Source organism: Schistocerca gregaria, chromosome 4 (genome assembly GCF_023897955.1).
Source record: "Schistocerca gregaria isolate iqSchGreg1 chromosome 4, iqSchGreg1.2, whole genome shotgun sequence".
Lineage (NCBI taxonomy): Eukaryota > Metazoa > Arthropoda > Insecta > Orthoptera > Acrididae > Schistocerca > Schistocerca gregaria.
The window spans coordinates 520,730,576-520,753,431 of record NC_064923.1 but is presented as its reverse complement, the minus strand read 5'-3'; the positions used below and the strand labels follow the sequence as shown (position 1 = coordinate 520,753,431).

General features: G+C 38.9%; 1 protein-coding gene across 2 annotated transcripts in view; it reads right to left on the bottom strand.

Annotated features, from left to right (window-relative positions):
- Positions 1 to 11,854: 11,854 nt before the first annotated feature.
- LOC126268236 (uncharacterized) overlaps positions 11,855 to 22,856 on the bottom strand; it is a 284,639-nt gene continuing 273,637 nt past the window's right edge. For both annotated transcript variants that reach the window (XM_049973886.1, XM_049973887.1), the window contains 2 exons: positions 16,998 to 17,120; positions 11,855 to 12,111 (listed from right to left, as the gene is read on the bottom strand). In XM_049973886.1, the coding sequence (XP_049829843.1) occupies positions 11,997 to 12,111; positions 16,998 to 17,120 (238 nt within the window). In that variant the 3' untranslated portion in view covers positions 11,855 to 11,996. The remainder of the gene's footprint in view (positions 12,112 to 16,997; positions 17,121 to 22,856) is intronic.

Genomic DNA, 22,856 nt, shown 5'->3' with positions numbered 1-22,856 from the left:
ATGAGTTTCCTCCAGCCTGCAAAATAGTTGTCAACTCCGGCTATCAGTTCTTCGTTTGAAGTGAATGTTCGTCCACCAAGAAAAATTTTCAGTTTTGGGAAGAGATCAAAGTTTGACAGAGCCATGTCAGGTGAGTAAGGTGGGTGTGGCAACTATTTATACTTTAGTTCCGTGTAATTTTGCTATGGCGATGGCACATGTTTTCGATCCAGTGTCAAGAGTCGCAGCACCCATTTGCAGATAATTTTTTCATTTCTAATTCTTCAGTTAAAATGTGATGCCCCCTTTCAGATGACATCTGGCAAATGTGAGCAATTTCATGCACTTACAATTGGCAATCCTCCATGACCAGTTTGTGCATTTTTGCTATGATTTCTGGAGTAGTGACACATCTTGGCTGACCACTGCACAGATCATCATCTAAGTTCTCCCGACCAAAATTAAATTCGATTGTCCACTCGGAGACAGTGGAATATGAAGGAGATGAGCCCCCAGTGTATTCTGGTAATCGGCATATATGTCCTTTCCTTTCATACCTTTCTTTATGAAGTGCTTAATCACTACTCGAATCTCTATATTTTCCATCTTCGAAAAACACTACATGATAACAACAACAAAGCCACGTCACTGCCACAGCCCTTCCAAGAGCACTCACGTGGCACATTTTTACAGGCAACAGTCCAATGAATATCACGTGAACAATTTGTTGTGCTAGTGCTGACCTCTTGTAGTGATTACAAGAACTTTTCAAACCACCCTTGTACGTAGTGCAGAAAAGCTAAGCTTTCCAATATAATGAAGATTAACAAGCTACAAGAAAAGCTGAGATTTCACATATAATATTGGTCTTTTTAGCGTGTGTTACACTTTACGGTGCATCACACAAATATGCCAGTAAATTTTTAAACAATCACAATGTCTGGTCTTCTGCGCTCGACATCATTATAAGCAGCTGGTACTCAAAGTGCTAGTTCTAAATGACAGCCAAACCGTCTGTGATTTAAGAAATTAGTTGCACATTTTCACACGTAACATAATTCATCTTGAGTAAAAGGAAATTGCCTTTGAAAATAGAGCTTTTCAAAAAACCATTTGCAATATTTGTCCACCACACATGGGTTCATTTCAGCATCTGCCAGAAAGTGCCAGAAAACAGGCGTTAAAACACGAGTTACTGTGCGTTGGCAGCTACGATGACACAGGAAGCTCGTATGTTCGTACATATGTAGCATTAATAGATCTTACATGATGTCATAAAAGAAATACGACATCAGAGCATAGTAATTTTGTAAACAAAACTAAAATGCATAATTTGGCTTAAAGGACACATTCATATGTACAGATTTACAAGGAAGTAGGCCCCAACTCTGATATCTAGCTTTCCAGTGTGATCTTCGGGAAGCAAATTGTCTTAGTGAACCAATACTGTCTGTCTCATATTAGGTACTTTATTATGTGCCAGAAGATGAAAATGTGCACTTGAAATTTAGTGAACAGCTGAAACTAGCCAATAGAGTGGAATGAAACACTTTGTTTCTTATAAATTGACTGCATCTGTGGAAAACCACAGTTATTTAGCAAACTGACAAAAATGTAGTTGTTGTTGATTGGCAAAAACATAGAAATAAAATCAAATCAGAAAACTGAAACTAGTATCATATTTTAGCCTTCTGTAATTATTTGAATGTATTTTAATTCACTTTAAAGCTCCCGGCCACAGAAATCCGTTTTGTTTTCATTTGAAGTGTGAACTGTGAACGAAGGGGAAGCAGCAAAATCACTAAACACAAGCCACACTTCAAGTAACCAGAAGTGGATGGTGTTGCTCATGCACAATTCAATTGTGCACGTGCCCACTGGCAGCTGTTGAAAACAAACTTAACGTAAATGGTTACTATGTCACGCTCATTGGAAGCAGTTTGCTGTCCTAAAGCCTTTGACACATTTTGATTTTGGCAGGTGCTTGTGTGTGCACTGTTTTGTTGTTGTAAGTGGTGCATTTCTTTTGCAACTTAAGTTTTATTTTGGTTTTATTCTCTCGTTTATATTTTATTGATGCAGCAAAATATAGGGGTTCCGCAAGGTAGCATATTAGGACCAATACTGCTTCTGATATACAACAATGACTTTCCCAGTAGTGTTACTCATGGTGAAAAAATCCTCTTCACTGATGACAGCAATATTATAGTCACTGAGAAAACAAGGAAAATCCTTGCCAAGAAAGCAAAAGAAACTCTCCAGGAACTTTATGATTGGCCAATAAGAAATAAAGAGTGACATTGAAGATGTTGTTGTTGTGGTCTTCAGTCCTGCGACTGGTTTGATGCAGCTCTCCATGCTACTCTATCCTGTGCAAGCTTCTTCATCTCCCACTACCTACTGCAACCTACATCCTTCTGAATCTGCTTAGTGTATTCATCTCTTGGTCTCCCTCTACAATTTTTACCTTCCACGCTGCATTCCAATACTAAACTGGTGATCCCTTGATGCCTCAGAACATATCCTACCAACTGATCTCTTTTTCTAGTCAAATTGTGCCACATATTTCTCTTCTCTCCAATTCTATTCAATACCTCCTCATTAGTTATGTGATCTACCCATCTAATCTTCAGCATTCTTCTATAGCACCACATTTTGAAAGCTTCTATTGTCTTCTTGTTCACACTATTTATCGTCCATGTTTCACTTCCATACATGGCTACACTCCATACAAATACTTTCAGAAAAGCCTTCCTGGCACTTAAATCTATACTCGATGTTAACAAATTTCTCTTCTTCAGAAATGCTTTCCTTGCCATTGACAGTCTACATTTTATATTCTCTCTACTTTGATCATCATCAGTTATTTTGCTCTCCAAATAGCAAAACTCATTAACTACTTTACGTGTCTCATTTCCTAATCTAATTCCCGCAGCATCAACAGACTTAATTCGACTACATTCCATTATCTTCGTTTTGCTTTTCTTGATGTTCATCTTATATCCTACTTTCAAGACACTTTCCATTCCGTTCAGCTGCTCTTCCAGGTCCTTTGCTGTCAATGACAGAATTACAATGTCATCGGCGAACCTCAAAGTTTTTATTTCTTCTCCATGAATTTTGATTCCTACTCCAAATTTTTCATTTCTTTTCTTTACTGCTTGCTCAATATACAGATTGAATAACATCGGGGAGAGGCTACAAGCCTGTCTCACTCCCTTCCCAACCACTACTTCCCTTTCATGCCCCTCGACTCTTATAACTACCATCTGGTTTCTGTACAAATTGTAAATAGCTTTTCGCTCCCTGTATTTTACCCCTGCCACCTTCAGATTTTGAAAGAGAGTATTCCAGTCAACATTGTCAAAAGCTTTCTCTAAGTCTACAAATTCTAGAAATGTAGGTTTGCTTTTCCTTAATCTAGCTTCTAAGATAAATCGTGGGGTCAGTATTGCCTCATGTGTTCCAACATTTCTATCGAAGCCAAACTGATCTTCCCCGAGGTCAGCTTCTACCAGTTTTTCCATTCATCTGTAAAGAATTCGCGTTAGTATTTTGCAGCCGTGACTTATTAAACTGATAGTTCGGTAATTTTCATATGTGTCAATACCTGCTTTCTTTGGGATTGAAATTATTATATTCTTCTTGAAGTCTGAGGGTATTTTGCCTGTCTCATACATTTTGCTCACCAGATGGTAAAGTTTTGTCAGGACTGGCAGTCCCAAGGCTGTCAGTAGTTCTACTGGAATGTTGTCTACTCCCAGGGCCTTGTTGCGACACAGGACTTTCAGTGCTCTGTCAAACTCTTCACGCAGTATCATATCTACCATTTAATCTTCAGCTACATCCTCTTCAATTTCTATAATAATGTCCTCAAGAACATCGCCCTTGTATAGACCCTCTATATACTCCTTCACCTTTCTGCTTTCCCTTCTTTGCTTAGAACTGGGTTTCCATCTGAGCTCTTGATATTCATAAAAGTGGTTCTCTTTTCTTCAAAGGTCTCTTTAATTTTCCTGTAGGCAGTATCTATCTTACGACTGGTTATATGCGTCTCTACATCCTTACATTTGTTCTCTAGCCATCCCATTTTGCACTTCCTTCGATCTCATTTTTGAGAAGTTTGTATTCCTTTTTGCCTGTTTCATTTACTGCATTTTTATATTTTCTCCTTTTATCAATTAAATTCAACATCTCTTCTGTTACCCAAGGGTTTCTACTCGCCCTCGTCATCTTACATACTTGATCCTCTGCTACCTTCACTATTTCATCTCTCAAATCTACCCATTCTTCTTCTACTGTATTTCTTTCCTCCATTCTTGTCAATCGTTCCCTAATGCTCTCCCTGAAACTCTCTACAACCGCTGGTTCTTTCAGTTTATCGAGGTCCCATCTCCTCAACTTCCCACCTTTTTGCATTTTCTTCAGTTTTAATCTACAGTTCATAACCAATAGATTATGGTCAGAGTCCACATCTGCCCCTGGAAATATCTTACAGTTTAAAACCTGGTTCCTGAATCTCTGTCTTACCATTATATAATCTATCTGAGACCTTCCAGTATCTCCAGGCTTCTTCCATGTATACAACCTCCTTTTATGATTCTGGAACCAAGTGTTAGCTATGATTAAGTTGTGCTCTGTGCAAAATTCTACCAGGCGGCTTCCTCTTTCATTCCTTAATCCCATTCCATATTCACCTACTACGTTTCCTTCTCTTCTTTTTCTTACTAACAAGTTCCAGTCACCCATGACAATAAAATTTTCATCCCCCTTCACTATCTGAATAATTTCTTTTATCTCATCATACATTGCATCACTCTCTTTGTCATCTGCGTAGCTGGTTGGCATATAAACTTGTACTACTCGTACTGTGGTAGGCATGGGCTTCGTATCTATCTTGGCCACAATAATGCATTCACTAAGCTGCTTTGTGTAGCTTACCCGCATTCCTATTTTCCTATTCATTAATCAACCTACTCTTGCATTACCACTATTTGATTTTGTGTTTATACCCCTGTAGTCACCTGACCAGAAGTCTTGTTCCTCCTGCCACCGAACTTCACTAATTCCCACTATATCTAACTTTAACCTATCCATTCCCCTTTTTAAATTTTCTAACTTACCTCCCCAATTAATGGATCTGTCATTCCATGGTCTGATCCATAGAATGCCAGTTTTCTTTCTCCTCATAACAAGATCAGTCAATCATCCAGACTGTTGCCCTGCAACTACTGAAAAGACTGTTGCCCTGCAACTACTGAAAAGACTGTTGCCCCTGCAACTACTGAAAAGGTTGCTGCCCCTCTTCAGGAACAACTCATTTGTCTGGCCTCTCAACAGATACCCCTCTGTTGTGGTTGCACCTACGGTACGGTTATCTGTATCGCTGAGGCACCAACGGCAAGCCCACAGTTCATGGGAGGGGTGGGGACATTGAACATAAAGAAAAATAATACAATGAATTTCAGTTTGACGAGGAAAAATGACAATGTTAAATTAAATGTATATGGCACCTCTATAGACACTGTAAAAATGCAAATGCACAAAATATGAACACAGTTTTCAAACTCCAGAAAAGAGCCATAAGAATAATAACCAAAAATACTAGCCGAGCTCATTGTAAAGATCTGTTCAGAACACTGGAGATTTTAACTGCTCCATGTGAATACATTTACGTCAGTTGTACACATCAAAAATAACATTGATAATTACTGCACAAACAGCTCTGTCGATGACCATTCGACTTACATTTACCAAGAAAAAATAAATATAAAACTCAAAACAGCATTTTCTACCAAGAATAAAACTGTACAATAAATTACCAAAAGAGATTAAAGAAATTACAAAAATACACTTATTTAAAAAGGCAGCTAAAAGTACCTGTTATGCAATACATTATATACATTGAAGGATTACTTAGCTAAAACAGAGTAGGAGTTTGATAAAAAATGTTATACAAATAAATAATAATAATAATAATAATTATAAAATATCCAACATTCCACTAACACCTTCACTTTATGTTTTTTTTTTCCCTTCTTTTTTTCATTTCTAGAAATACTTACCCACAAGTGATGCACAGCACAATACTAACACCTCTTCCTCTTTCTGAGCTCAACATATCACTCATTATGGAGGGATGCTGACTCAGTTTTTCAGGATAGCAAATGGGAAGATGCGGTACAGAAAATGGCCCAGAGATCACCAGTGTGTGTGTGTGTGTGTGTGTGTGTGTGTGTGTAGTGAATGAAGTGTTATGAATCAATGTGTGTATAGTGTGTGCCGAGACTAATAGTGAGATATAAGTGAGCCATATGGAATTACATTATTTAATAAGTTATTTGTAAAAAAGTATTGTATACCAGGAGTAAATCTAATGATTGTCTCTAGCTAGAAGTCTGTAAATATATATGTATACGAATTAGCTTATTTTAAATTGATCTAAAATTGTGAAGGGTATAGACCCTTGTAGAAAGAGATATAATGACGAATAAAGCTGCTGCTGCTGCTACTACTACTACTACTACTACTACAACAACAACAACAACAACAACTACTACTACTAGCAGTAGTAGTATTCTGCTGTAGTGGGATACAGTAAAATTCTTTGTTAGAATATCAGTTAGAATATCAGTTCTTACCAGTCAAAATTACAAAAATTTAACTGAAACTAACAGAATGAAAAATTCCTGGAATTCTAAAAAAATTCCAGCGTTATTGCCGGTTTTCTCCTGGATAAAAAAATTCCTGGATTTACCACTTGTCCAGGAGTATATATAACCTGGTTATATATTACTGTGAAGTATGTTTGTCAACTCAAGGGGCATACTTAACAACCATTTTTTGATTTAAGACCCGGTACTGCAGAATTTATAAAGGCAAAAAGGGAGCAGGAACCAAAATTAGAAGATCCAGAATGGATTGCAGAATAGAAGTAGAAAGACTGTGGGTGCATTGGTGGAACAGATGGCTGGAATGGGAACAGGGAAGGGAATAGGTAGGGTGAAAGAAAGACTAACAAAGTTTGAGGGCATGAGGGTTACGGAAATGTAGGATGTATTGCAGGGAGAATTCCCACCTGTTCAATTCACAAAAGCTGGTGTTGGTAGGAAACATCCAGATGGCATAAGCTGTGAAGCAGTCATTGAAATGAAGAATGTTGTGTTGGACAGCATGCTCAGTAACTGGATGGTCCAGCTGATTCTTGGCCAGTTTGTCGGTGACCACTCATGCGGACAGATAGCTTGTTGGTTGTCATGCCACAAAGAATGAATGCAGCACAGTGGTTGTGGCTTAGCTCATAGATCACATGACTAATTTCACAGGAAGCCCTGTCTTTGATGGGATAGGTGATGTTTGTGACTGGACTAGAGTAGATGGTGGTGGAAGGATGTATGGAATAGGTATTGTATCTAGGTCTAATACAGGGATATGAGCCGTGAAGCACTGGGTTGGGGGCAGGGGTTGAATAGGGATGGGCAGGGATATTGTGTAGATTTGGTGGGTTGCAAAATATCACTGTGGGAGGAAAGGGAAGGGTAGTGGATAGAACATTTCTCTTTTCAGAGCATGATGAGAGGTAGTCCAAACCCTGGTGGAAAATGTGGTTCAGTTGCTCCAGTCCTGGGTGCTACTGAGTCATGAGGGGAATGCTCTTGTATGACTGGAGGGTGGGACTTTAGGAGGTGGTGGGTGACTGGAGAGATAAGGCACAGGAGATCAGCTTCTGAACAAGCTTAGAGACACTGGCTAGGGTGTATGGAAGGGACTTCTTGGTATGGAATGAGAGGCAACTGTCGAAGTGGTGGTATTGCAGGAGGTTGGTAGGTTTGATACAGACAGAGGTACTGATGTAGCCATCATCGAGATCAACATCAAGGTGGACCAGGTAAAGCAAATGGAGGAGTAGGTGTTGATGTCCTGGAGGAATGGGAATAGGGTGTCCTCACCCTTGATTCGTATCTGGAAGATGTAATCAATGTATCTGAACCAGGTGAGGGGTTTGGTATTCTGGGTTGTTATAAAGGATTCCTCTAGATGGCCTGTGAAAAGGTTGTCATAGAATGGTGCCATGCAGGTGCCCATTTGACTGTAGGTGATGTGTTCAAAGTACAGTAATTGTGGGTGAGGGTATACTTGGTCATGGTAACCAGGCAGGAGCCTATACATTTGGAATCGGCCGGCTGTTGGGAAGGTAGTGTTCAATAGAGGCATCGGGGATGTCTGTGTAAAGGGAGGTGGCATCAATAGTGATGAGCAGGTAATCACCGTGTATAAGTTCAATATCACTATTAGTCTCATACGATACTGGTTGCACACTACTTAGGAATAGTATTGGATGTTCTTTGGATGTTCATCACATTTGCCCATTGTCCTACCAATGAACCAAACCCTGCCACCCAATTTATCAACGACCGAGCTGACACTGTCTGATCAGTAGCATACGGATACCCCTAAGGAATGGAGATTTAACCACTAGATGCCACAAGAGGTGGATCTTCCCCAGTGAAAGAAGGTGGGAAGAATTTGTGTTGTCAGTAGAGAAGCAGTAACAGCAGAATGAATCAGTCAAGAGAGTCCAGTGACTTCGAACGTAGACTAGTCAGTGAGTGTCACCTGAGTAACAGATCTTTAAGGGACATTTCAAGTCTTGAAGAGCTGCCCAAGTCGATGTTTGGTGATATGACTGTGAAGTGAAAATGCGAAGGAACAACTACAGCTAAACAAAGACCAAGCATGCCTCATGCAATGATGGACAGGGATCATAAAATATAAAAAATCACGTGAAACCACAGAAGGAATCATTATTGAGTTTCAAAGTGCTGCAATCAATCCAGCTAGCACGGTAACTGTGCATAGGGAGAAAAAAAAAAAAAAAAAAAAAAAGAATGATGAATAATGGCTGAGTAATTCTTCACAAGCGACCCGTTTCTGCAGACAGTTCTAAGCGATGCATGAGACAGCGTAATGAGTGATGCCACTGGACAGAACATGAATGGAAATGAGTGATTCGAAGTGATAAATTGTACCGTACCCTGTGGCGATTCTGGTTTGTGTTCGGGAAAACATTATCTACATCATGCATAGCGCCATCAGTGAGGTACAGAGAAGGTGGTGGTATGGTATGAGGCTGTTTACGCATTGTGTTTAAGAAAATGCTGAATGTAGAAGGGGAGAACACATTTTACAGCAGAAAATCGTTCATGCAGGAGAATTGTACAAATATACTGTCATTTGATGATTGAACAGACTTGTGTATGTATGACATTGTAATAAGCATTTGTGGCACAGAGAAACAACTGGAGGAGTTGAAAAAAATAAGTCACCAGGTCCGAATGAAATCCCAATTAGATTTTTCAAAAAGTACACTATGGCACTGATCCCTTATGTAGTTTGCATTTATTGTGAATCACTAGCCCAGCACAAAGTCCCAAGTGACTGGCAAAAAGTGCAGGCAACTCCTGTGTGTAAGAAAATTGCACACCAATTTTACTAGCATCAGTTTTCTGCAGAATCCTTGAACATATTCTCAGTTCGAATATAGTAAATTTTGCTTGAGGTCAAGAATCTTAGGTCCATAAATCAGTATGGTTTTAGAAAGCATAGCTTATGCGAAACTCAGCGTGCACTTTTCTCAAATGTTACACTGTGAATTATGAATGAAGGGCAACAGGCAGATTCGATATTTCTAGATTTACGGAAAATGTTTGACATGGTGCCTCATTGCAGGTTGCTAAAGAAGGTACGAACATGTGGAATAGGTTCACAGATGCCTGTGTAGCTCAAAGACTTGTTAAGTTATAGAACCAAGTGTGTTTTCCTTGAAGGTGAGTGTTCATCAGAAAACAAGAGTATTGTCAGGAGTGCCCCAGAGTAGTGTGATAGGACTGGTGTTCTTTCTCCATACACATGATGAACTGGCGGACAGGGCAGGCAGCAATCTGTGGTTGTTTACTGATGATGCCGTGGTGGACAATAAGGTGTGAAGTTGAGTGAGTGTAAGAGGATACAAGATGAGACAAAATTTCTAGTTGGTGTGCTGAATGGCAGCCAGCTCTAAATGTAGAGAAATGTAAGTTAATGTCGATGAGAATGAAAAACAAATCCATAATGTTCGGACACAGCATTAGTAGTATCCTGCTTAACACAGTAACATTGTTTAAATATGTGGGTGTAACGTAGCAAAGCAATATGAAATGGAACGAGCATGAGAGGATTGTGATAGGAAAGGTGAATGGCCGACTTTGGTTTATTGGGAACATTTTAGGAAAGAGTGGTTCATCTGTAAAGGAAGCTCCATATAGGATGCTAGTGCAACTCATCTTGAGTGCTGCTCGAGTGTTTGGGATCCGTATAAGGTTGGACTGACAGAACACATTGAAGCGATTCAGAGGCAAGCTGCTAGATTTGTTACCCGTAGGTCTGAACAACACATAAGTATTACAGAGATGCTTCAGGATTTGAAAAGGGAATCCCTGGAGGGAAGGCCACACTCTTTTCAAGGAACACTACTGAGAAAATTTGGAGAACTGGCAACTGAAGTAGACTTCTGAATGATTCTACTGCCACCAACATACACTGTGCATTAAAGATCGAGATTTGTGAGTGAATGGCCATGCACTATGTTGTGGTTTGTGGAATATTTACGTAGATGTGGATGTAGATGTGTTGGTAGGATGAAGTACAAGTTCGTGTGACACAGAAAGGTACAGAAAATAATATGCAAAAGTAAGTGAAAGAGACATAGGAAGAGTAATCAATTTGAAGGTCTAGGATTAATGATATCAGAGAGAGTGATGTGGGGCATGAGATAATGCATCAACAATCAGCATGGTCATGTAGCTGTGTGTTGTGCATGGATGAGACAGTTCATACAGTGTGACTCATAAGTGTGGTGTGGTTTCGAAGGCAACATGTAAAACAGGAAGGAGCAGAAAACACACACACACACACACACACACACACACACACACACACACACACACACACACACACACGTCTCTGGCTGTTAAGCAACTGCAAGTAACCTACGTGGTGGGGGTAAGGTGGTGACTGGGATGGGGAGGGATAGCCAGGTATGGGTGGGGGACAGTAAAGTGCTGCTTGTGGGAGCACACAGGGATGAGGTGAGGAGAGCACAGGGCAGCTAGGTGTATGCCCCCACACGCAGCACTTACTTCACAGCTTGTGCCATCTGGATCCTCCCTACCAACACCAGCTTTTCTGAAATACACAGGTGGGAACTCTCCTTGCAATATATCCTACATTCCTGTAAACCTCCTGTCCTCAATCTTCGTTCGTCACTATCCTTCACCCACAAACTCCCTACCCTGTTCCCACTTCAGACTACACAACATTATGTTCTATCAACACACCCACAATTTTTTTTACTTCTTTCCTTTCCACCTCCCACTCCCATCTAACCTCCCCAATACACTGCACCTTGCTGCCCTACCCTCTCCCCACTTTGTCCCTATATGCTCTCACAAGAAGAAGTTTATTGTCCCCCATCCTGCTATCTCTTCCCTCCTCACTGCATCCTCCTCCTTACCCCCACCACCCAGATTGCTTCCCTCATAAAGGCTGTTGCTTGCAACCTGGCCATGACAGTAGTCATGTGCATGCAAGCTACATTTGTTTGAATGTATGTGTGTTTTGTTCAATGCAGAAAAAGGTCTTGTGGCCGAAAGCTTACCCTTTGTAGGAATCTTTTTGTTAGGCTGTCTGCGACTCAACATCTTCACTATATAGTGAGTAGCACTCTATCCTTTTCATAATACTGTGAATATTTCTATTTTTCTGAGGAATCATAACAGGAATTTGGCAAGTCACAGTTTATGTATTTTATCTACTGTTTTACCAACAATGCAGAAGATAGCCTAGTTTCAACATTTTTTATTAAATCTGTTAATGGTCACTTTACATAATATTTACAAAGAACACATAATTTCTTTTTTTTAATAGACATTACTTTCAGCACACATCCTTATGTAAGTAAGTACCTACATATGTTTGTATCAGCAACCAAATCTTTCCAAAATTTTCATGTACTGTTTCACAGCTTTGTAATAGTTTTGTAAGAAATAGGAGTTTCTTTCCACTCCATTTGCCAGGTTTTTTACTTGTGTTTCACTGGAACAAACACAAAGAAAAACAGTTAGTTGCCATCACAAAATTATGACATGTACTGGACAAAAAGTAGCATATTTATGGAAATATCCACTACCTAGTAAAGTATCTTATGATTCATGCTGTGATGCATTCACAACCTGTGCCACTGGATATCACATGAAATAAATTTAACAATGCTGCCACTGGACACTGACCCACAGAAATATTCCACCAGATGATTCATGTGTGTGGGTGTGGCACAAATGGCGTGTATATAAATGTGTTTTGGTGAGGGTGAAATTTTATGGTGGATGGTGACATTTGGGCCATTACCTGTCGTTCCACTGAGTTATCAATAAACTTTAATTTTTTTTCCACTACGTGGAATCAAAAAGGACTTTACAACTTTGTAATTATATAGAAATTTACTGAGATAACTTACTTTGTAGCAGACAACCTCAAGTTTCATACAAAAGTGTCAAGTGTCATTTTGGTTCGATGTGACTATCATTTGTGATGCAGCAAACAGTCTACCAGATATCAATTTCTTCCCACTTGATGCCACTAGGCATAACTTATGCAGTGGCAGTGTGGATTTGATTTTTCTGGTTGACTAAATTGTTTGGTAGGAAAGGAACATCCACTCAGTCGTAAATGAAACCCCAGAGAAAGAAATCCAGTAGTGTCAAAGGCCCTTCATGGTCAATCCATCAATCTGAGAAGTGATTATACAGGAAACCTCTAACTTCTGTGAGGAAATGAGGTGGTGCACTGTCGTGCTGGTAGTAAATTGTCACATCTTGGTCACCTTTATCAATCTGTGGAAGTAAAATATTTTGAAGCATATTCAGACACACAATAACAATGACAGTTTGCTCCATGAAAAAGAAAGGGCTGTACATTTTTCAATTTGCTAAGGACACCAAACATGTTATCTTTGGGGCTGTAACAAACATGTTCCAGGGCTGCACTGGATTTCCAGTGTCCCATGTTCTGCAGTTGTGGGTATTCAACGTGACAATAATGTCTAATTGTCCTCTATCTGATGCACAATTTCTGCCAAGAATTCCCATGAGCAAACTCATCTTTATAGTAATTTGCTGTACCATTGTGTATTTGTATGGTTTCATGTGCAAACATCTATGTAGTACTCACCAGTCTTTTGTGGAATGCCTGTCTTATGAGATGCATGTCTCACTGATTTTCATGGGCTGCGGGCAGAGCTCTCCCTCACCTGTGTGACATAATCATTAACACACAGGCAACCTGCTAACTTATCATTACGCAGTGAACAACAAGCCTTAATGAAGTCCTTGCACGAAGAGTAAATTGTAGGCCTACGTAAAGGATCTTTAGTGTATCTGGTGTGAAATTTACACTAAATAGTTGTTGCAGAGTTCATTTCATGAAACCAAAACACACAGACAGCATGCTTTACATTAGTGAATGAAGCCATTTTAACCGTGCACTATGAGGTAGTGATGCATTACGTGAACCAGATTTTAGTTTGTTTGCTACAAAATGTCTCACCTAATTATGTAAGTTATTTCAATAAAGTTGTATATCATTCCAAAGTTGTAAAGCCATTTTGACTCACCCTGTATATTTATCAAGGTAAAGATTAGCTCTTTTTCAGGCATGAATGGTAATCATCTATGAAAACATCTTGGAAATTTGAAGAACCTGCTCAACAGGACTACTCAACAATGCAGTGACAGACATTTCACCTGCCAACAAGTAGTTTCATCATGGCAAACAAAAGTTTAACAATGATGATCTTTTGCAGGATTCTTCTGTTAACTTATCTGAAGCATAAAGGTGAAAAGTCGAGTGTGTATTAACTAGGCAGGAGATGAAGGCTAAAGCATGAAAATAAAATGCCACATTAATTGACTGTTCTCAGATTTTATTTGACAGAGGGAAAACTGTGCACTTCGTTGGGCATTTGATGTAACCACTGTGGACCTAGAAAGATGTATTATACTGCCATTGTTGAAAAGTGTGTGAAACTCAATCAATGTTGAAGAATTACTGCTAAATGCTGTATCCAACTGGCACTAAAATTACCACTGCCAGTAACTATATAAATGCATGTTAAATTGGAAAAAGGGGGGGAAGGGGGTAAGAGACCATTTTTCATCCATGGATAATCGGAGCAGGACAAATTTCAAATTGCTAAACAGTGTATTGAGTTCTACAACATGCACTTAAGACTAGGGTGTTCCCGAAAGACCTGATTTCAAAGGACTATACCTTCTTAGTGAAAGAAGACAGAAACTTGGGGATGGACTTCAACTTTCATGACATTACCAGTAGGGTCTTCCAGATGCAGTAAGCTAGCTTTATGACTACCTAATGTGCTCAGAGTTGAGATGGTAATAACACAGCAACAAAATTATAATGAAAGGCCAGAGGGGAAATTACAAAACAGTGTGTACTTACTGGACCACTATTAAAACATTAATAACAGTGCCAGTCCAAATTTTTAAATACGAAATACTGAAATGTCACTTGCATTATATGTAAGAAGTTGCTAATTCCAACCCAAAATTTCTATTTTTGGTATAACCACTATGTTACATTGAAGATGTTGTTGTGGTCTTCAGTCCAGAGACTAGTTTGATGCAGCTCTCTATGCTACTCTATCCTGTGCAAGCTTCTTCATCTCCCAGTACCTACTGCAACCTACATCCTTCTGAATCTGCTTGGTGTATTCATTTCTTGGTCTCCCTCTACGATTTTTACCCTCCACGCTGCCCTCCAGTACTAAATTGGTGGTCCCTTGATGCCTCAGAACATGTCCTACCAACCGATCCCTTCTTCTAGTCAAGTAATGCCACATATTTCTCTTCTCCCCAATCCTATTCAATACCTCCTCATTAGTTACATGATCTACCCATCTAATCTTCAGCATTCTTCTATAGCACCACATTTTGAAAGCTTCTATTCTCTTCTTGTCCTAACCAGTTATCCTCCATGTTTCACTTCCATACATGGCTACACTCCATACAAATACTTTCAGAAACGACTTCCTGGCACTTAAATCTATACTCAATGTTAACAAATTTCTCTTCTTCAGAAATGGTTTCCTTGCCATTGCCAGTCTACATTTTATATCCTCTCTACTTCGACCATCATCAGTTATTTTGCTCCCCAAATAGCAAAATTCCTTTACTACTTTAAGTATCTCATTTCGTGATCAAATTCCCTCAGCATCATCCGACTTAATTTGACTACATTCCATTTTCCTCGTTTTGCTTTTCTTGATGTTCATCTTATATCCTACTTTCAAGACACTATCCATTCCGCTCAACTGCTCTTCTAAGTCCTTTGCTGCCTCTGACAGAATTACAATGTCATCGGCGAACCTCAAAGTTTTCATTTCTTCTCCATGGATTTTAATAGCTACTCTGAATTTTTCTTTTGTTTCCTTCACTTCTTGCTCAATATACAGATTGAATAACATCGAGGATAGGCAACAAACCTGTCTCACTCTCTTCCCAACCACTACTTCCCTTTCATGCCCTTCGACTCTTATAACTGCCATCTGGTTTCTGTACAAATTGTAAATAGCCTTTTGCTCCCTGTAATTTACCCCTGCCACCTTCAGAATTTGAAAGAGAGTATTCCAGTCAACATTGTCAAAAGAGTTCTCCAAGTCTACAAATGCTAGAAATGTAGCTTTGCCTTTCCTTAATCTATCTTCTAAGATGAATTGTAGGGTCAGTATTGCCTCATGTGTTCCAACATTTCTAAGGAAGCCAAACAGATCTTCCCCGAGGTCAGCTTCTACTAGTTTTTCCATTCGTCTGTAAATAATTCGTGTTAGTATTTTGCAGCTGACTTATTACACTGATAGTTTGGTAATTTTCACATCTGTCAACACCTGCTTTCTTTGGGATTGGAATTATTATATTCTTCTTGAAGTCTGAGGGTATTTTACCTGTCTCATACATCTTGCTCACCAGATGGTAGAGTTTTGTCAGGAATGTCTCCCAAGGCCATCAGTAGTTACAATGGAATGTTGTCTACTCCCAGGGCCTTGTTTTGACTCAGGTCTTTCAATGCTCTGTCAAATTCTTCAAGCAGTATCGTATCTCCCATTTCATCTTCATCTACATCCTCTTCCATATCCATAATATTATCCTCAAGTACATCACCCTTGTATAGACCCTCTATATACTGCTTCCATCTTTCTGCTTTCCCTTCTGGGTTTCCATCTGAGCTCTTGATATTCATAAAAGTGGTTCTCTTTTCTCCAAAGGTCTCTCTAATTTTCCTGTAGGCAGTATCTATCTTACACCTCTAGCCATCCCTGCTTAGCCATTTTGCACTTCCTGTCGATCTCATTTTTGAGACGTTTGTATTCCTTCTTGTCTGCTTCATTTACTGCATTTTTTTATTTTCTCCTTTCATCAATTAAATTCAAAAAGTCTTCTGTTACCCAAGGATTTCTATTAGCCCTCGTCTTTTTACCTAATTGATCCTCTGCTGCCTTTACTATTTCATCTTTTAAGGCTACCCATTCTTCTTCTACTGTATTTCTTGCCCCCATTTTTGTCAATCGTTCCCTAATCCTTTCTCTGAAACTCTCTACAACCCCTGGTTCCGTCCGTTTATCCAATACCCATCTCCTTAAATTCCCATCTTTTTGCAGTTTCTTCAGTTTTAATCTGCAGTTCATGACCAATAGATTGTGGTCAGAGTCCACCTCTGCCCCTGGAAATGTCTTACAAAATGTCTTACAATTTAAAATTTAAATTTTATATTAAAAATCTGTATTTCATAGAAAATAACTTTTTAGTTACTTTTTATGAAAATTAACATTTCTTGCTGCTTTTCACTAGTATGAAATTAAGATAATTCACTGCAATGCGAGTAGAACTCAAATAAAACAAAATGCTTACTTGACATGTCCGTATTTCTGGGTTATTGTTATACTGTCTTCCAATATTTGTTCCCAGTTGCAGAGATCAATATTTAGTTTGAAACATATGGCCAACTTGTAACTCATTACGTTGAATGAAACACTGAAACAATTAAAAATTTTACTTTTACATTTAACTACCCAATTCTCCAAGTTCTCTAAAGAAAGCATACAAATGGAACATGGAGCTTGATAAATAATGAACAACATAACAGGGTTTGTAAAGGAAATGTTCTACAAGAAAATCTAACATTCTCATTAGAGACTACATCAAACATCTTTAAGTGCAAAGACTGTGCAGATACATTAATGTTGAATCACAACTGAGGCATGACTAAACAAAGTCCCTATAAAACTAGCTGGCATGTTTTGACTGTCCCTAGAGTTTTGTGATAAGATATTCTAATATTCATTTAAATCCACAATATTATGAAAAGGATAGCTGCTAGTCACCATACAGCGGAGATGCTGAGAAACAGATAGGCACAACAAAAGGACTGTCACAAAATAAGCTTTTCATCAATAAGGCTTTTGCCAAAAATAGATCACACACACACACACACACACACACACACACACACAGGCGTGTACGCGCACACGAATGCAACTCTCACACACAGCTGGCTGCTGCTGCTCGTATTGTGGCTTGACCTACCAGAGGCTGTGGTCGTGTGTGTGTGTGTCCCATTGTTTAATTTAAATCAGTCATACAAAATAGATGCCACACGGAGAGGTCACTGTGATGTGGAAAGTCAAATATCTAAATTTTATTTAAGTGCAATACAATGAAACATCTTCGATTTTACAAATATTATTGTGTTATAGCGCTAATGTTAATTCTAAAAGGGCCTAAAACACCAATTTTATGAGTTTAATTAATTGGTTCTCTGCGATGGAGTAAAATGAGTTGCTCAACAGTAAGTTGTTTAACTGTCTATTCACCACATTACCTACATTTCATATGGTCTGGCAATTTGTTGAATACATTCATACCCATTTACCTGACTCCTGGTACTAGTGTTTTCACCTTGAAATATTTCCAGAGGTCATTTATGGTCGCAGAGTTATACATGGTCCAGTCACATTAATGTGATCACCACCTGTGTTTGACGTCAATGTCAACCTATCACATATGGGAGGTGCCAGCAATAGCAGCGGAGGATATATAAGGCTTGTCAGGGGATGCAGACAACAGTGCAATCATTGTCATAATGCTGAAACTTAGCTATTTATCTGATGTCCAAAAGGGCATGTTCATTGGCTTTTGGGTCAAGGGTGGAAGCATTTCGGAAACGACTAAGTCTGTAAATTCTTTGTGTGCCCCTGTGATTAAAGTACACTGAGCATGGCAAAATGGTGCTACCTACAACTGGTGTTGAGGCAACTGTTCCATGGGCCACAGATGACAGGGGTAAATGATGGTTGTGGAGAGTTGAGTAACTGAATGCCCAGGTGAACCAAGAGATTACCAAACAGTGTCTCCTTGATGACCGTTCAACAAATGCTGCTGCGTATGGGTGCCTGGTTCATGCATCCATGCTCACGGCTGTTCATCAGCAATAAAGGCTGAAATTTGCATGTCAATACCGCAACTGGGTGTCGAATGGTTGGCAACAGGTGGCCTTTTCAGATGGATCATGTTGTATGCTCCACTGGACAAATGGCCGTGGGTATGTGCAGTGCGAAATGTCTGAAAGCAAATAACTTGCAACAATCACTAGAAGGGTCCTGGTGGGAGGGCATTAACATGATGATTTCATCATTCTGGAATGTGCAGTGTATCTACGCAAGTATGCGTGTATGCTTGGGAACAATGTCTGCACATATATGCAGTCTGTTTTTTCTTGACATCTACTAGCAATGTGTCACACAGCGCACAGTGTATGTGTATGGTTTGAAGAGCACCAGGATGAGTTCCCCTTACTCCCTTGGCAACAAAAAATCTGTGGATTTAAAACCAATGGATAATCGAAAGGTCCATCTCAATTTAGACACACACCATAGCTGGCCATGGCACATGAGTTGGCATGGCTCCACATCCCTGTTGGTACCATCCAGAACTGGACTGAATCTCTTCCTGCACATCATACAGTGGTCTATGCTGAAAAGGTGGTTATTCAGCTTTTTTACAGGTGGTTACATTTCTGTGACTTGTCAGTGTATTTTGCTTTTCACTATTCTTAGAGAAAAGAGAAATGTAAGTGATCAAAAAGAACACTAATGAACGCAAGGACCACATGTTAAGTTTTTACCAAAACAACGAAAGTAAAATTTTTATTCTGAACAGATAATTTTATTATCATTCAAAATATTCATCTTTAATATTTTTACTTTTTTGCATGTTTTTGAATCAGTCCTGGATACATTGTTTTCCATTCTGATGTTGGTACGCTAATAATGGAGCTTTGAAAGAATCGAATAGCTTCTTGAGATGATGAAAATAGCTCTTTACGTATTTTTCGTTTGATGTAAGGTAAGAATAGGAAATCTTTAGAAGATAAATCAGGTGAATATGGACAATGATACTTTATTTGATGTTTGATTCTGTACATTTTTAAATGTCTTGAAGATGGATGATGTGACATTTTTAGTTGTTTTCCCTAATTTCTGCAAATGACTTGTGGCATACAACCTTTTGTATACTATTTAGCATTAACTGTACTTCTAAAGCAATAATAATGTCCTGCAGTGTAACTGAAGAAACAAGCAATCATTTTAATGGAAGTGCTTCAATAACAAACGACATTTGTTGGTTCCAGTTCATCTTGGAACAATGAAACAGCTAACTGCTATTTGGTTTCTGCCTTTTATCAATACATCCACATTTTGTCTCATAATACATTGTATACGAAGTTTGCATTTTATCAGTTCAATTATTTGAACATTTTCTTACACGAGTTTACCCCGAGACTGTTTTAGGGATTTCGTCAAATGGTGTAGAATCCATTGGGAACAGATCTTTTTCATTGCCAATTGTTCCTGCAAAATCAAATGCACTGTAGTCTTTCATATGTCTAAGAATGACTGTATGTCTTAGTACACCAGATGCCAATCCTAAAAAATATTTTTGGGGAGAACAATTGATTTTGATTCAATTCACAAAATTCATTGCTTATGGAAGCAGAATCACAATTACATTCTACAATTCAATTATTAATGGTCTTTTCTGAAGATTCTTGATTACAAAATAGGTAAATGAAGGAATATGAAAGATTGTTGTTTATACTTAGGTGCTCAAACAGACTATAAAAAGAAAAAAATTTCCAATGAAAATGCTTCAATGTAAGCAACCTGCTCAGACAGTTCTGAGCAGCCATTGTTTTAACATTCACAAATCACAAATTTTAAAACATTTTGTGTGTTCAAAGTGACACCCATTCGAAGCCAGACAATGTCGATACCACTGAACTACAGCTGTCAGTTTTGCCGGTGTGATAGCCACACAGGACACCTCAATGGTTTCTCGTAGCTCATTCTGTGTAGCTGGATTCTGTTGATAAACTTCATTTTTGAAAGTCCTCATGGGTAGAAGTCAAGAGCCGTAAGGTCTGGAGATCGTGCAGGGTACTAAACAGCTCCTCTTTGACCTATCCATTGTCTAAGTACATTTTCATCCAAGTGCTTTCTGACATCTCTGTAGTAGCGAGGTGGAGCGCTACCTTGTTGTAGGTAAAATCTTTCATTTGCAAACACCTCTTGAACGGCAGGTAAAATTGATGTTTGCAGCATATGAAGATAAACTTCATCAGTTACGGTATCTTCAAACAAGAATGGGCCAATCGAATTGTGCAATGACAGACCACACCATACATTAACACCCAGTAGATTAACACGTTTGCCCACGTGAAACTGAGGATTTTCAAGGAGCCCAGTATATGCTGTTGTAGCAGTTTAAAGTATCGTTTAGTTTGAACTGTGTTGTGTCAGACCAGATAACCATCCCTGAAAACCGTTCACCCTCATGAAGCATGTCTTCATACCATGTACAATACTCCATCCTTCGATCCACTCATCCTCATTCACAGCACGCAGAGATCTTGGAATGTACACTTCCCACTTTGCAGCCTTCAGAATTTGTCATACGTTTAGTCGGCTTACCCTTTTTTCATATGGACCTTGCTTCTCAGGTTTTTGAGGTGACCTAGTAGAATGTTGCAATGTAGCAGCACTGGGAGCTGGAGTTGCTGATGTTTTGGTTGGACAGATGTTTCCTTATGCGCACACTGAACAGTACCATCAGCTTTAAATTTATCCCAAATACCATAAATTGTTGAACATGTTGGTGGCTGAATTCCGTACACATTATACCACTGCTGTTGTACCTCTATCATGTTTTTGTACTTCCAGTACCACTTCAATATGGCCTTGCGTTGCTCAAAACAAAGTGCACAGTTGCCCTTTTGTCTCCATGAAAATGCACACCAAGATCTGTTGAGAAAACAATGTACTACGCTACTGCACAAAATTGGAATGATATGTCATTTTGTTCCAAATACATTAACTATCCAAAGGTATCTACATTTTATGAACTCCTTTGTATTCATAACTTTCTTATTAGTTACACGATGTACCCTTCTAATCTTCAACATCCTTCTGTAGCATCACATTTCGGAAGCTTTTATTCTCTTTTTGTTTAAACTGTTTATTGTCCATGTTTCACTGCAATACATGACTACATTCCAGACAAATGCTTTCGGAAAGGACTTCCTAACAAATCTATCTCTGATATTAACAAATTTCTCTTTTTCAGAAATGCTTTTCTTGCACTGCCAGTCTACATTTTATATCCTGTCTAATTTGGCCATTAGTTATTTTGCTGCCCGAACAGCAAAACATATCTACTACTTTAAGGGTCTCATTCGCTAATCTGATTTCCTCAGCATTACCTGATTTAATTTGACTACATTCCATTACCCTTGCTTTGCTTTTGTCGATGTTCATCTTATATCCTCCTTTCAAAACACTGTCCATTCCATTCAACTGCTCTTTCATGTTCTTCGTTGCCTCTGACAGAATAATAATGACATCGGCAAACCTCAACATTTTTATTTCTTTTGCTAATCCAAATTTTTCTTTGGTTTCCTATACTGCTTGTTCAATGTACAGATTGTATGACATAAGGGATAGGCTACAGCCCTGTCTCATTCCATTCTCCACCACTGCTTCCATTTCATGCCCCTGAACTGTTACAACTGCAGTATGGTTGTAAATAACCTTTTGTGCCTTGTATTTTACCCCTCCTACCTTCAGAATTTCAAAGACAGTATTCCAGTCAACAGTATGAAAAGCTTTCTCGAAGTCTACAAAAGCTATAAAAGTAGGCTTGCTTTTCCTTACCTTATCTTCTAAGGTAAGTCATAAGGTCAGTACTGCCTTGTGTGTTCCTACATTTCTCTGGAATCCAAACTGATCTTCCCTGAGGTCGGCTTCTAATAGTTTATCCATTCCCCTGTAAAGAATTTGTGTTCGTATGTTGCAACCATGCCTTATTAAACTGATAGTTTGGTAATTTTCACACTTGTCAGCAACTGCTTTGTTTGGATTTGGAATTTCTACATTCTTCTGGAATGTCTGAGGGTATTTTGCCTGTCTCATACGTCTTACACACCACATGGAATAGTTGCATCATGGTTGGCTCTCCCAAGCCTATCAGTAGTTCTAACAGAATACTGTCTACTCCCATTGCCTTGTTTCGACTTAGACACTGTAAGAATAATTTGACAAAGTTCTGATAGGTATCTCCCATTGTATTTTCATCCATATCCACTTCTTTTTCCATAATATTGCTTTCAAGTTCATCTCCCTTGTATACATCCTCTTCCACTTTTCAGCTTTATCT